The 16,315-nt window shown below is 38.6% G+C and overlaps 1 protein-coding gene across 2 annotated transcripts; it reads left to right on the forward strand.

The window, feature by feature from the left end:
* The first annotated feature begins 84 nt into the window (after positions 1 to 84).
* On the forward strand, positions 85 to 16,063 carry usp36 (ubiquitin specific peptidase 36). 2 transcript variants are annotated; one of them, XM_079252871.1, is made up of 20 exons: positions 85 to 173; positions 3,999 to 4,264; positions 4,351 to 4,572; positions 6,032 to 6,142; positions 7,626 to 7,728; positions 7,812 to 7,879; positions 8,362 to 8,432; positions 8,532 to 8,614; positions 8,710 to 8,821; positions 8,918 to 9,058; positions 9,168 to 9,268; positions 9,357 to 9,495; positions 9,610 to 9,972; positions 10,833 to 11,057; positions 11,478 to 11,602; positions 11,691 to 12,383; positions 12,648 to 12,838; positions 14,311 to 14,499; positions 14,606 to 14,721; positions 14,829 to 16,063. In XM_079252871.1, exons 2-20 carry the CDS (start codon positions 4,012 to 4,014, stop codon positions 14,958 to 14,960), a joined length of 3,438 nt encoding a protein of 1,145 aa, XP_079108997.1. In that variant the 5' UTR covers positions 85 to 173; positions 3,999 to 4,011; the 3' UTR covers positions 14,961 to 16,063. The 2 variants fall into 2 exon arrangements, with proteins under 2 accessions (XP_079108997.1, XP_079108998.1); XM_079252872.1 differs by having other exon boundaries at positions 12,651 to 12,838.
* Positions 16,064 to 16,315: the final 252 nt, after the last annotated feature.

Below are 16,315 nucleotides of genomic sequence, written 5' to 3' on the forward strand. Positions count from 1 at the left end.
CTGAATCTTTCTGTCACTGCATGACCTGTTCTGTGGTTGGTCGAAGACACCTGTCTGTCATTGCTGTTGCCGCCCTCTCATAATGCAGCATGGGCGAAAATACCAGTATCGATAGCTTCATCTGGGGGAGCAGATCCTTCTATTGACACTAATTTTGCCACATCGAAAGCAAGGTGAGTAAAGAAACGCATGGTTATTGAAAAATCAATTATGGCTGTGTGTGTCCAAATTGCTGTCGTGAGCCTGTAGGAGATGATGTTGAAGTTGGAGATTGTTAGCCACCTGGATTCTGACATGCTAACCCCACATTGCAGCAAGAAGGCTGTCGCCACGTTAAGTTAGCTTGCGGGCTAATAGCCACTGCTGTGGTAAAGCCTGTAGAGGCTTATTGTGAGACCGTCGACTGTAGGAACGGTTAAATATCGAAGAGTTTGCTATCTCAGTAAATGCAGATTAGCCGTGTTTTGTTAAAAGAAAAAAGAAAAAGAAAAAAATTAAGCATTACAGGTCGACAATGGCTATGACCAAGGTTAGCAACTTAGCATGTAAGCTCTGATGACTGGTAATGTTGTGCTGCTTCGGCGACAAAAAGGGCTGACGAAGAATTAAATGAACCACGCACACTGAAAATGATTTATATTGTGCAACTGACTTTTTCTCTAAATATGTTTTAAACTAGAGAAGGTGACAAAAGCAGCAGCGCTGCTTCAGGAAAAGTCAATCTTTCTGTTTCCGGTCAAAGAGTGAATTGATGTGATTTAATGTGCTTCTTATAGAAGTACCCTTTTTTGTCTTTGTATTTTGTTGGCCTTTCAATATTAGATATCCACTAACAATGAATAAGTCAATAGCCATTATGATTATAATTTTTAAACAGTTACAGGCCTGTTTTTGTACTAGTCTGGCCTAATGTAAATTGAACATCCAAAATAAGAAAAAAGTTATTTTGCAAGACATTTTTTATATTAAGTTTTAAAACGCGTCCATCATTTTGGAGAATAAAATATCTTGTCAATTTCCAACTCTGTCAGTTATCTAAATATTATTTATTATATGTCAGAAAATGACAATGTGCAAGTAGTTGGAGAAATTAGATTATTTCAAAATCATCAGCAAAATATTTGCGGGCTCAATGTTTTATCAATTGCTCTGATATTTTAATGAACAGTTCCTGCTTGCTGTCATCCATGTTATACAAAAGAAAATATGTCTTGCTGTGCTTTGGGATGTGCAGCCCAGAGCACAAATTTCAGACTTAGTGCGTAGATCTTTGGCCCATTCACATAGCAAAGTGTTTTTGTGCCAAACTCTTCATCCCAGTTTGTTCCTGATGGCGGCCAAGCACCTTGCATGACAGCTGCTCTGATATGAGTTCAGTAATGGGAATTATAAACATATGAAAAGTTTAGCAAATTTGTTTTATGCTTTTAACATTGGCAGTTCTTTTTTTTTATTTTTTATCAGGTGCTAGTAATATTAAGACTTACTAGATATACTCACACATTTCTTTAATAGCAGGTTATGAAGTACCAGGTCCCCATATGACTGACTTACAGCTATATAAAAGATAAAGACAATAAATGTTTGGATCTATCCTAACATGAACCATAGAAGATTATTTGAAGCTGTAGGCCGATGTCCTTACTTGATGTTAACTTACCATGTAATTGTAGTTGTTTAAAATAATCATAAAAAAACCATTTGTCTCCTTCATTCACCCTCATTAACAGCTGGATGAAAGATGTTCTATATCCACATAATTTTCTACTGTTTGATAGTATTGATGTACTAATATCTGTACAGTGTATGTGTGTGTGTGTGTGTGTGTGTGTGTGTGTGTGTGTATATGTATATGTGTGTATATAAATATATATATATATATATATATATAAAGCCTAAAATGCAGAAATATTATTTTTTGTTTGTTTTTTTCTTTATTCATCCAATAAATGGGTGTCATGCTTCAGGAGGACTGTACACATTTTTTTTTATAAGTTTATACTAAGTTTGTGTCATGAAAATTAACAGAAAAACACTACAGTTTGGATGTATGTATAACAAGTAATTGTTAATTGGAAAGTGTGGTCAGCCTCCGTCTCCAATTTTTTTTCTAAATAATGAGGTGTTTTTTAAGAGTGGTACAAATAGAAAATGGACAGTGGCTTACATGTCTGTAAAATTATTTTTTCATTTATCATTTTATTTAATAGGGGCAATGCATATTTATAAACATCTATAGCAACCGATGTAAAAATGTAAAGTCATATCAAACAAGCGAATAATATCCTTCACAATAAAAAAAAAAAAAAAAAAAAAAAAAAAGAATAAAAATGCCATGTTTTTATTTTGATTGCTTTTTACTTCAACTTAAGCTCATACTTTTGCATGAAATTTTTATATCAAATAGACCGCTTTGATGATAAACAGATACATGAGCTGGGAAATGTAAAGCAAAAACAAAACAGTTTGATATTCTGACTTTTTTATATTGATCACACCACATAACTGTAATCTTGAATTTAAGCATAGATATTAATAGTTTGCTTCTGGAAATATTGGTATAAATTAGTCAACATCACTACTGAAAAACTGTCCTCTCTTGCAAAGTTAATGTTTTATCCATGGCTGTTTTTTTTATTTTTTCATATTTTAATAAACAGTTCATGCTTGCTGAATCCGTACTATTAAAAAAAAAAAACAAAAAAAAAAAAACAAAAAACAATTTGTGGGAAAATGTGCTCAATCTGTAATTTCATTTATTGCTCGCATTACCTCAGAGAAAAGAAAAGAGAAAATCTAGGAAAAAAGACACAGAACCTCTAATGGGATTATTCAAATGACTTAGCACTGTGAGTCTTTATAAATAGCAGCAAAAATAGGAAGTTTCTGTGCGCTGTGTACTCCAATACATGGTTAATAATTGCGATATGATCTGTCATCTTGTGGTCCACATACCAGCATCACTGCCTGGTCTAGCAGTTGCATTCCTGCACTTGGTTTCCTCATTGGCTTCGTTGTTCTTAGTAGTATCAGCAGCACGGGAAGGTCAGTGTGCCCTTGTGCATACAGTGCATGTACAGCCTCTCCCCCTTCCTATTTGTGACATCACTGCCCACTCTGATTAGCATGAGAATTTGTGCCTTTTGCTTCTTTTATTGTACCCCTCAAACATCTACATCTCATGTTTTTAATTATACCAAGATTTGCGTTTGAAGCTTCTTGGGTACCTGGGTAAATAAAGCTCCATAGGAGCATGAATGAAGGGTGAACGTAGGTGTCAGTCAGCAACTCTGAATATAAATTTGTGAAAAAGAAACATAAATTGTTCACTTATCCTGATGGATCACTGTTGGTTCTGGAAATGCACACGTTGTGCTCTCAGACTCTTTGTAGTTCACTCAGATACTCTGTCTTTAAAGCTGCACAAAACAAAAAGTGCCCACATCATCTTTTTAAAGCAGCTAATGCCTTCTGTGATTTCTTTTGGATACCTTGTATCACTCATGAATAAAAATACCATAAGTGTTTTGCTGTTTCTGTGTGTGTGTGTGTATTTTTTTTTTTTTTTTTTTTTTTTTTTTTTTTTAAAGGCTTGTTTAAGTGTGACTTGACAACAGCTGTTTCCACCTTTTGATGCTCTCTAAATGCTCATGCTCTCCTGTTTTATACACTTCCAAACCTTATGTTACTTGCATCTGATGTCTTGCATAACTGGGGACAGCTGCCAAAGCTCAGCTGGCTCCTCAGATGCGCTTTGTCCTTATCACTTGTGAGGCAACGTCAAGGAATGAAGCCTGGAGAAGGTCTTATTAAAGCACGCCCTGACAAGTGTGTTAATAGATGCTTCATATTTATAGCTGGGAGACTAATTTAGGATCTGTTTGAACAAAAGATTCATTTATTTCCAGCCCTGGTACACACAAAGCAGTGCAAGGTGATTTTATTGTGAGTAGAGTGTTTATGTAAGAATATGTTATGATGCTTGCCTCCCTCTGCAGGGATGCTCCAACAATGCCGATAGTGGACAAACTCAAGGAGGCGTTAAAGCCTGGTCGAAAGGAGACGAGTGATGAGGGTGACCTCAACAAACTGTTGGCATCTTCAGCCAAGAAGGTCCTTTTGCAAAAAATAGAGTTTGAGCCTGCCAGCAAGGGTTTCTCCTATCAGCTGGACAGCCTGAAAAACAAATATGTGATCCTCAATCCCAGAACTGAAGGTGCTTCAGGGCAGAAGGTCCCTGAACCTGCTCAAATAAAGAGGCAAGGTAATTGGACATTTAGCATGGATTTATATTTTCAATGTTTTCCTTTTGTCCTAAGATACTAGCTTTGTGTGTTCCCTCTCCTTCAGTGTCTGAAAATGTGATTGGCGGTCAGGGTGATGGGATCCCAGCCCCACAGAAGATGCTCTTTCCAGGGAACAAGCTTACTCTGAAATGGGAGCGTGTTTACAGGGTTGGAGCCGGCCTCCACAACCTTGGCAACACTTGCTTCCTCAACTCCACTGTGCAGTGTCTCACCTACACCCCGCCACTTGCCAACTACTTACTCTCAAAGGAGCACAGTCGTGCCTGTGAGTACTTACTTGTGCACTTGAATGTTGTTACCAGATTTACTATCTTATTTACTCGCATTCTTTTAGAAGACTTTTCACAACATACACCGCTTGTAAAATAACTCCTACAAGGCCCATGTGCAGATTAGAGCCAAATAAGAACAGCTGCTTTTTTTTAATGACGGCATCATTTATCCTATTTTTTTTCCTACTTATTACAGCCTGGCTTAGATTTAGTTTTGATTCCAGCTTGAATAAGCCACATCAATGACAAGTGAGCACGTTTTAGTTTAGTTTAGTTTTTTCTTTTTAACAGAATATGAAGTAACTGAGATGTTGATAAGTGTTAGGTTTATTTTTATAGACCTGTCGAAAGAAATCCATTCAGCAGTGCATTGCTAGCACTCAGCGGAGTGATCACTGCCCAGAAATGCTTTTTAACAATAAGGCCAAGCAAATTAGGTTCTCACTGTTATAATGCTGTCCTGTAACTCCATTTAGCTACAGCAGTCAAAGCAACACCCATCCAGTCTCATACAGCTGTGCTGACTAGCATTAATTTAGATATATATGAAGACAGAGAATTGAGTGCCAGCAATTTATCTTTCCCTTTTGTGGCTTTACCAGCAACACTGTAAACAACACTGGACAAATGCAAGTGGAAAAGCATCCAATGCACTTTTTATAGTCTCCGTTTGGAACTTCTGTGGTTTAACTACTGTGAGCCCACATCACAGCTAAACTATAGCAGTAGCCAGATTGTCCTAGCAGTACAGCTGAACTTAACCTTTAACCTTTTACTAACTGACTGATGCTCTCCTCTAGACAAGTAAGAAGTACTTAGAGGCATACAGTTGGAGATCAGTGTTTTTGAATATTCGTCTGTCCTCTATCTTACTTCTGTGAAAGTGGAAACAGATGATTGTTCAGGTTATCACAAAAGTTGATCCATGAATGGTATCAGAAATGTGATTTGCAGGATGGTTTTTTTCTGTTCCATTAGTATCCATCAGCTCAAAATCTGCTCAAAACACTGCAATTGAACAAAAAATGTTTTTTCCCCCCTTTATTTCTGTATGTAAAATGGACCTGTCCAATATTTTGGAAAGACGTGGTCAGTATCAACATTGTGAAGATGTTTTGACTTGAAATAGGAAAAAATATACACTAGATATATTAATGAAGGCTCCATTCCTTTCCAATTAGTGGAAGTTTGTTTTTGTTCTTATTGCAGAAGTAAATGCAATCTTTGGTATTATATCTGAGATGGCAGAATATGTTTGAAATGACTGTTTTGGTTTGGCCAGTTCCCATCATCATTACAGTACTGATCAACATTGTATATCATGTTTTCCTAATCCAGTACAGCCTGATTTTTAGATAGTTTTTTCCAATGCAGTACCTTAATATTCACTTTGAAAATAAGAGCTTTGACAGGATCGCTCTGCTTTTTTCTGCCCTGTTGTTTGTGTTTCAGGTCACCAGTCAGGTTTTTGCATGATCTGTGTAATGCAGAACCACATCATCCAAGCCTTTGCCAACACAGGCAACGCCATTAAGCCTGTCTCCTTCATCAGAGACCTAAAAAGTAAGACCATCTCGCTACAACACAGCATGATTGTGTCTGAGTTAGATGCAGTAAATTGGATCTATATGGCAGCAGGAGTCAGTTGAACCTGAATTCTGAACACAGACAGGCACAGTGATGCAACGCTTCCCACTGTGTCCCATGTGGCACCAACCACCAGTAACTGCAGTGCATTAAGTAGAGCAGTGAGACTGCAGGTAGTGAATGGTTTGGGTTTTTTTCTTTTGTCCAGAGTATGGATGAGGTTTGAGCTGCACTTTTCACATGCTGTGCTTTAGTGTCTTTAGTCTCATGGCAGCCTAGTCTCTTCCGTCCTTACCTGTGTGCTTTTTTTCCTTATATGCTGCTGCAATCATGTCTCTACATTCTTGTGCCTCAATTTCTGTCCCTCCCCCTTTCATCTCCTCCCTCCCTCCTTCCCCAATGCCCTCTCTGTCTCCTTGTGACTGCGGGTTTAGAGGAGCAGCTTTAGCACAAAAATATTTGAGCTACCTGCCTCTCTCCTCCTCCACCAGCACTCAGGACTGTATTTACTTTTCTACACGCCAAACTCGTGTCTTAACCTGAAGCTAAAAATGTGCCTCGACATCTGAAGCTGTCTAAAATGTGAAAAATCTCTTCTTATTCACAGAATAAATCCAATAATTACAAATGTATAGCGTTCATCATACACTAGAACTGATTATTGCATTGCCTCTGGGCTTCAAAGCCGGGGGTTTCATTAACTCAATTAAAGCACAACACATAAATCAAATGCACACAGATTTGATGTCCTCTAAGGAATTGTCTCCTCCTCCTATGGCTGCCTGCTATTGCTCAGAAGTGCATGGTGTCTTATTCCTTTTCCCACACTGATGTGACTCAGTTATCCTCAGTGAGTAAGGATGCTGTGCTGGAAATGTGGTCATGAGCACATCAGAATTCTGCCAGCTTACAGTCTCTCTCTTTTTTTTTTTTCCATTAAGAAATCACACGGGGCAAAGTGTTTACAGCTGCATTTGCTCTAATGCAAGACTTTTACTGTAGATGAGTCAGTTGGTTGAAGTTCCTGACCATAAGCTTTTTAAAAGATCCATCATTCAGATGCATGCCTGGGATTAATGGGCTACTATTATTGGAGGTCAGCTTGAAGTAGCCATTAAAGAGTCTTCTATGAACGTAAGCATATATTGACTGGATAAAAGTTTTATTTTTTATTTACTAATATTCCAGCATGTAAGAAGTTAGTGTTTTACATAGAGGCTTCTTTATTAGATCGTAACAACTTCATTTTGAGGGAAGGAAGTTAGTGTTTTCTACCTATCAACGATTTGGGTAGAAATCCATCCTCTATACAGTAATGTACATGCTGGCTTCAATTTTTAATAAGCGCGACTTGCCAACTTAAAAGATGTGGCTTAAAATGTTTAATTTAGTTAAAGCATTTTGGTCTCAGACATTGAATTGGCAACAAACTCTTAAAATGCCCTTTTGTCTCCCACAGAAATTGCCAGACATTTCCGCTTCGGAAGCCAAGAGGATGCCCATGAGTTTTTGCGCTACACCATTGATGCCATGCAGAAAGCTTGTCTCAACGGCTACCCAAAGTTAGTTTTTTTATGCTTATTGAATTCGTTGTTCTGAAAATAATTTTGTGGTTAACACCTTTCTTTTTACTTCCTGTTATTAGGCTCGATAGGCAGACTCAAGCAACAACTCTGGTCCACCAGATCTTTGGAGGTTACCTCAGGTCAAGAGGTATTGGATGTTTTTTTTTTTTTTTTTCCTCTTTTACCCCTATTAGACAGAAATGTCAGCCACCAGAGATGTGCAAAGTTTTGCATTGGTTGCTTTTGGTATTATTGAACCATTTCTCCTAGTCAAGTCACTGTCAACAAAATGGCTCATGAGGTCTAATATTCAATTATATAATGTAACAATCATCATGTTTAATATCTGAGGCTTATTACAGCTTCAGATACATTTAAAAATCCTTCTGATCATTTAAATTTCATGTAGTTGTATTTCGAAAGCAGTTCATGATTTTACCAACTTCAGACTAAAGAGGATCTTGGGAAAGTTTCACACTGGCCTCATAGCTGACAGTCAGGCTTGAAATGAGAGATTATTAAATGTGAAGAGGTTTGCCCTTCAAGTTTTATCTGACAGCGATGTTTAACCGCATTTATTCAACTCTATCAACACAAGTTGGGTATATTTTTTTAAATTTTGTCTTTCAGTGAAGTGCTCCATTTGCAAAAGTGTGTCAGACACATACGACCCATACCTGGACATTGCTGTTGAGATACGGGTATGTCCTGTCCCCCATGGACTTACGTTGTAAAAACAGAATGTTTACATAAGCTTTCAGCAGCTACCCCGTGATGATTTTTCTGTTCTCATTTTGCAGCAAGCAGCAAACATTGTGCGAGCCCTCGAGCTGTTTGTTAAACCAGACGTTTTAAGTGGAGAGAATGCCTATATGTGCGCCAAGTGAGTTCATTCACTGAAAACATCCCAGAACATGTCTAGTTTTCAAAACAAACATATTCAGATGCAATATGATCATGAATCCCTGTTTCCCTCAGGTGCAAAAAGAAAGTGCCGGCCACCAAGCGTTTCACAGTCCATCGGACATCTAATGTGCTAACGCTTTCATTGAAGAGGTTTGCCAACTTCAGTGGAGGAAAAATAACAAAGGTCAGAAATAAAGTGTCTGTTTGACTGTTTTATAAAAGGCATCTTATTCCTCTGCATTTCTTAACTTTTTCCTCATCTGTTGTTTTTTTCTTCCAGGATGTAGGTTACCCAGAATTCCTGAACATCCGGCCATACATGTCTCAGAGCTCAGGTGACCCTGTAATGTACGGCCTGTATGCTGTCCTGGTGCATTCGGGCTACAGCTGCCATGCTGGCCACTACTACTGCTACGTTAAGGTAGCTATTATAACGTTACATTCAATTTAAAATATGTACTTACATTGAATACATTTTTTTTTAAGAGGTTCGTTTTATTTTTAGTGTTTTAATCCTTTTTCCATTCTAGGCGAGTAATGGGCAGTGGTACCAAATGAATGACTCGATGGTGCACTCGAGTAACATCAAAGTGGTCTTGAACCAGCAGGCTTATGTGCTTTTCTACCTGAGGTGAGACGCTGTTGCGTAACATTAAAAAAAAGGCGTCTGTTCCTCCTGATTTGTCATTAAATAAATTGGTTTTAATTATGTAATCAAGGATCCCAGAAACGAAGAAGAATGCAGATGGACAAACGGCCAAGCAGGGGATGCTGCATTCTGGGAAGAACAGTGCTTCATCAGAGCAGATAAAGAGGGCCAACCTGAATGGACCTCTCTCCTCCCCGCAGGTCACAAAGGTAAAAGAGTTTAGATTTAAGCTGAAAACATAGTTTGAAATAGTGAAACTTTCTATTTCTGCACCTTTTGATTAGTTGTTGCTTATTTTCGTCTAATTTTACGCTCTTTGATAGAAACTTGAGCCTGCACAGCTGCGCAAGATCCAGTCTATGGATGGTGGCTTGGGTTTACCCATTTCCAGGAATGGTGTAAGCACTCAACCCCAGCCCAGACTTTCCAACTGGACGTCGTCCTCCAATGGTCCGTCCAAGCTGTCAGGTGGACCCACGGTTATTGAGGAACCTTTTAAGAAGGTGAAGAAGCCCTCCCCTCAAAGCCAGGTGCAGTCTCGCAGCACCACCCCGACCCCTTCCAATAATGGGGTTAGCAGGACGGAGGGGGACAAGAAACAAGGTGGCGAAGGCAGAGGAATGGCACCGTCTACCTCATATAAGTCTTTGTCTGACTCGTCCTCTGCCGACACCACTGACTCAAAGGTACATAAACAACAATAAAAACAAGTCTTACTTCAGTCAAGACATTTTAGGCCTCGGCTACCAAAGAATGTAACAACACTTACAGTCAAGTCTTAACATTTTTACTGGGAAATAAATCCTGGCAGCACAGACGGATTCATCTACAAATCACGCAAGAAATTTGACACAGAAAATAATAATTTAAGTTCTGGTTCCTGTTACTATCAGCTAACCATACAACTTTTATATTTGAACAGCGTTTTTCACGGGAATCTTGGGTATTAAAATACTTAATATAAAAGTATTCTGTTACATGGGACTCTGGCACTGAGGAGTATTTTCTAGAGCTGTGGAGTTTTAGGTGATTCTGTTTCTTCAGGTGAAAATTTAATTCACTACAAGATTGTCCATTTCTGAATCAAATAGACTATTAGGATTTTCTTAAAGATTGTGGAAGTTTCCCAACTAGAAAAGTTGTAGATAACAAGTACTAGTAAATCTTTGCAGTAATTAAGGTTGAGGTAGCAGCTGCTAGCTCAGAATATAGCTATTTGATTTCCATCCACACCAGTAAATGTTTTTCAACAAAATACTTGTAAAATCCAAAATGGAATTATATCAGAAGTGGAGGGTTAAATATTAAAGTTTTAATATTGCCAAATTTTATTTTTCAACAGGAACTATTTATAAATATGTGTAAAGTTATATAGTTTTCTTTGTATATAACAATGTTTTTAAGATGTCTTGACTTACAGAGTATAGTTACAGAGTTATTGCAGAGTAATGGGGGGGTTCTTATGGCATGTAAGCGGCTGTTTTACAGCTGTTTAAAGGTCTGCTTATGCACAAACGATGATCACAGCCCATAATCTTTTGTTTAGGACTCTGTTGGTCCCAAGAGTGCTCCAGCAGGAGAAACTCCATCCACTCCTCGGAAAGGCTCCAGTATCCTGGCTTCTCCAGCCAGGAGCGTGGAGCGATCTCAGAGCACAGAGGAGCAGAAGACGGCAAAAATAAAACCGCCAGCCATCAACAATATTGCTTCTGAAACCACCAGCACCATGTCACCTCCACCTGCCAAGAAGCTAGCCCTGTCAGCCAAGAAGGTAAACTTCTCTTCACAGCAGCTGCACCACTTCCTGTTGCTATGAAAGCTCATCGTAATTTAGATCCCAGTTGTCACTCCTCTGTGTGACCCCAGATTTTAGTGAGCAGGAGACTAGTTTTATGGCAGCAAGTAAACTCATATTTCTGCTAGTATCTCTGCTTTATGTGATGTTATTTCTCCGGTGTACCCGTCTAATCAACCACGTTAGCACTTGTCTTCCTTTTCTTTAGTTTCTCTTATTTTCTAACCATTTCTAATTCTTCTCTGCCATACCCTTTCCGCTTTATTTTACTCCCTCCATCTTTTCCTGCCATCCCCTCAAATGTCCCCTTTTCCTCGTGTGACTTTCCTTATTTTTGTCTCATTCATGGCTATTTTCTTTAGACCACCAAGTTTTTATTTATGTCAATAACTGCAGGCTCACAGCCGGAGTCCGAGCAACATTGATGTTCTGCCCCATTTGCCACACCAGCTGTCCACTGATCCCATGTATCAAAATCAACTTAACCCCTTCACTGTTACTGCGCCCACTCCCCCTCGCAGGTACGAAGCGTGAGCCTCATTTTACTTGAGGGTTTTTTTTTTTCCTGTCAGTCATTATCTTTTTTTTTTTTTTCTATTTTCTTTCTAGATTCACTCCATTCCTTTCAACTAAAGCCCAGTCATCGCCTTCTGCCCACTTGCGTGAATCCTTTCTACAGCAGGCTCCACAGAAACAGTCCTCTCCCTCCGCACTGCAAAAACCAAATGCTAGCCTTCCTCATAACACCAACGGGCTTCACAGTCCAGGCCTAAAGAGTCGCAAGTCTTTCCATACCGTCAGGTCTGCAGCCAAAGAGCCAGACCTGGACTCTTCGCCTGAAAAAGTCTGTCAGAAGAAGAAAAAGAAAAAGAAGCGACGGCATTCAGAGGTGGAAGGTAGCGCGGAGTCGGTTACAGCCTCGGCTTCCTTTGCACAGTCCAGCCCTACAGAGTCAGCGAGCGAGAAGAAGCGCAAGAAAAAAAAGAAAAAACGAAAGAGGGAGAGCGAGGATGGGGAGGATATGAAAGTGAGGGAATGCGTCTCATCTCATTTAAACTCATCAAATCAAGACGAGGACTGGTGTCAGGGCGGCTTATGGAACCTAACATCTCATTTAGATGCAGAACCGTCAAAGCAAAAGCCTCAGTTATCTGTCACGTGCCCAACACAGTGCGAATCAAATAAAAAAGAACAGGAAAGTGACTCTGTGAAGAAAAAGAAGAAGAAGAAAAAGAGAAAAAAGATGATTCATCTAGAAAAGGCTCAACAGGAAACATCTTTTGCCTGCTCCGTACCAGAAAAGTAAGCAGAAGTTTATTTCAATCTTTGCATGCCCTTTTCACTTAGATAATTTGGAATAGCTGACTGATCATATATATATATATATATATATATATATATATATATATATATATAAAATACATTAATTTTTTTTAAAAATTTTTTTTATAAAAAATAAATTAATTTAAAAAAAAAAAAAAGTAAAACAGGTGCACGCTAAGCAGTTGCATTGACTTCAGTTTTATAACCTCTTTCTAACCTCTGCTTTTATTCATGTCCTCCCAGCAGGAATCCTGAAATAAAGACTGCAGTCATTGGTGATGATACAAAAGATGTGACAATATGTAAAAAGAAATTTAAAAAGAAAAGGCTAAAAGAAGAGACGGAACTGCATGAGGAGAGAAAGCCTGCTGATGCTGAACCTCAGTCCAAAAAGAGCACCTCAGAGAATAATAGGATGGGCAAACAAAGCACAGGTATGTGAATGAGGACTCACTGTACATATCAGTTTCTGTCAAAAAACATAAATTGGAGAACGTGGAACCCTGTAGCAACATACTGTTGCACAATATGACTGTAGAAATGTGCCGCGTTAACCCGCTGTTGCAAACTGTACATAGTGCCAATGCTGAAACATTTATCGTAACGAAATGCAAGACATCTCTACAAATGCAGGCAGAACATGAATATTATACAGGTCAACAGTCAGATAAAACCCAGAGATGGTGCAAAGTGAATTTGTATAAGATATTTTCAAACTTGCACTAAAAGAGCCAACATATCAAACCAAATCAAAAACATATCATTTACTGGCAAACATTTCTCACGCCAAGCTGAATATATGTAATGACTGTCATGCTGATTGTTTTACATAAGCTTATCAATGATGCAGACATCCATACAAACACATTAACTATGATAACATTTGTCTTGCTATAAATTACAAGAAAAATCATGTCATTATTTATCCCTGTTCCTTACTAATGATTCAGTAATGGTTGAATTATGTATCATTTCAGCTTCTACAGGGACATAAATAAATGCATTAGTCTTGTGGAAAACGTTACTAGAAAACATCAGGTTGCAAACTCTCCGTTTGCAAGCAGGCTTGAGAAGTGGGTCAGTTCATTAATCAGGTGCCAGTAAGAGCAGAAACTCAGGCTGGGTCAGACTCCTAGATTGTGCTGGAGTCACTCAACATTTCTTTTCAAACCCACTTTTTCTCCACAGCAAGAAAGACAAGGCAATTTGGCCCATCCCATCTCCACTGGCCAGACCAGTCCCCTCCTGTCAGTCACAGCCGCTCTGCAGCCTTTTTCCTCTCATGGTTAGACGGGACATTTAGATTAGATATGTCAAGCAGGCTCCACCACTCAACAGCATCAACACATTGCTTGTCCTTACACAACAAAAGAAGTTTTGGAAGAGGAGAGGTGCAGTGATGATGATTCCTTAGTCAGAGACACAGAGCAGATTCTTCTGTGGGGTTTGGTGCAGTGAATTCAGTTAAATAACAATAAAAATACAGTCAAAACTTAACTACTTCATATTTAGTCCTAGTCAGTCCCGAATGATTAATTCTTTCCTAAACATATAAAGTCTAATATTTATGTCTCATGAATGGAAAATATTGTAAGTGATCTTGTTTTTCAGTGGAGCAACAGAAAAAAATGACTGGTAGTGTCAGCTTTTTTCCATTGTATCATGCCTCTATTTACCCAGTACTCTCATTTCTTTGGCTTTTAATTATTTCTCTTCTTTTTTCTTTATTTTAAATTAAAACAAACTTGAGGTTTTCATTCATTCCAAGTATCAAATGGAACCATTTTACCCAAATGAGTCTGCAGCAACTATCTCTGCTGTTTTACTACAAGAGACTATTTATTATGATTTTGAAGATCCTGATGAAGTCTCACCTCAATTTCTTTGTTTTTCTAATGACTTCCAGCGCCAGTTGTAGTGTGGGACAGCCAGGTGAAGGACGGCTACAAACGCAGCCAGGTGCCAGCAGCTGATGGAAGTGCGTTAGGAAATGCTTCAAGCCACGTAGCTCATGTAGCCTGGGATGGAAAAAAGACCAGTCAAGTGGTGGAAGAGCTTCTCAAGAATGCCACAGACAAGGCCTACGGAGCTAATGGTGAGAAGCAAGGCGATGAGTTTGCTTGATGGTTCTTTGATTTCACATCACTTAGGGTCTCAAAAAATGTTTTGAATACATGAACACATTTGTGCTTTTTGTTCAGTTCTCAGTTGGGATGGTGAGGTCTCCGCTGTTAGCAGAGATGCCATCGAAGATGTCCGTAGTGCCATGTGTGATACGGTGATAGATGAGTGGGATGAAGACTTCGACAGGGGAAAGGTGAGGAGAAAATTAACACAAGACGTCAAAAATATACCGTCTTACATCAGTGGCATTGTGAACTACTTTTTTCAGTTTGTTTCACCAGAATACTTTCAATTGTTCAGGTAAAGAAAGTGAAGAACTATAAAAGAGAGAAGTGGCGAAGTGGCAGCAACATCTTCCAGAAGATTCAGGACAGGAAGAATAAGTGGTCGGTGACACCTACAGGGAAGAGAGTATTTGGAGTCCGACGCTGAGAGTTTTAATTTCTGTTGAGGCCTTTCTGACTGGAAACCAAGACATTACTGGATACCAAACTTCTCCTTTTCCCTTTTCTCATCACTTTATATTGTTTTTACTTCATTTTCCCAGATTTAAAAGTAAGAAATGTGTCATGAATTATTCGCTGACATTCTGACCAGCAACGCCTTCATATGACATGAAACTAAAACCTAAAATGGCCTCATTGAGAAGTGGATTTGATCTGTTTAATCTGTCACAAAGGATGACCCAGTTTAATCAATGTTTAACAGAAAACCCTTACACATTCATGGCACTTCTGTTGTATGTTGACATCCTTTGAGCCTTAGTTATTGCTCTGAAAGCTATAATGAAATTAAATGCGCCATAACCGAAGAGCTGGCTGGTCTCGGAGCAAATCGCTGCATTTGCAGGCATAAAGGTTTGCAAGTTAGACAGTGTAGAAGTGACCTTTTTCCCTTTCTTAAACCTTATGTTATTCTATATCAGATTGTAAAGAGCTGAACTCATTTAGCAACTGAATTCTATATTTTTAAGTTTCTTTATATGTTTTATTTTCTGCTGCTTTCCTCCCATCTTGTTATTCATCCTACTGCAACATCTGTGCCACATGGCTTTTATGAGGACCAAATTTTGCCTGCATATTGTTGGTAAAATTGAGGTTTAATTTGCCACTTTTTTAAACAGCATAAAAAAATCAAATGTGATTTTTATTTGACTTGTTTTTGTTTTCCCTCACATGTCCATATATTTCAGACTAAAAGAAATAGACTGCAATAAAACAGTCTAATTCATAGAAGCATCTATACATGTATGTTTATGTGTGAATGGTTGTCTTCAGATAGCTCCTTGGTGCAAGGTGCATTTAAAGTGTTGAAGCTGGGGTTTCTGAGGGAACTCGGACACACATCTTTTCTACAGTGCAGCTGTTAAACTGAGCATCTCACGGGTCCTTCTTCACACACCTCATATCTGGGGTTTGGACCTTTTTCATTCTCTGCAACAAACCTCCACACACACTTTTCTCCAGTGTACTGAAATAAGAGTTTGATTTTGACACACAAGGCACTGTGTTAGAGGGGGGCTGCCACATGATCATTTCCTCTTGCTATATATGTATATATATATATATATATATAATTTTTTTTTTTTTTTTAATCTCTATGCAATTTTCTGACTGTCATGCTGGTCATCTAGAAACTGGGCTGAGACTCAGGAACCCAAACCTCCTGTATCCAATCTTTACCAATGTTCAGATCAAACTCTTGTTTTTTCGTATCACTGTCGCCCTTCTACCTGGACCACCATATTGCATCCTGTACATCTTGTAGAAACTCTTTTTATACCAAGT

The sequence above is a fragment of the Telmatherina bonti genome, assembly GCF_933228915.1.
Source record: "Telmatherina bonti genome assembly, chromosome: 14".
NCBI classification, from domain to species: Eukaryota; Metazoa; Chordata; class Actinopteri; order Atheriniformes; family Telmatherinidae; genus Telmatherina; species Telmatherina bonti.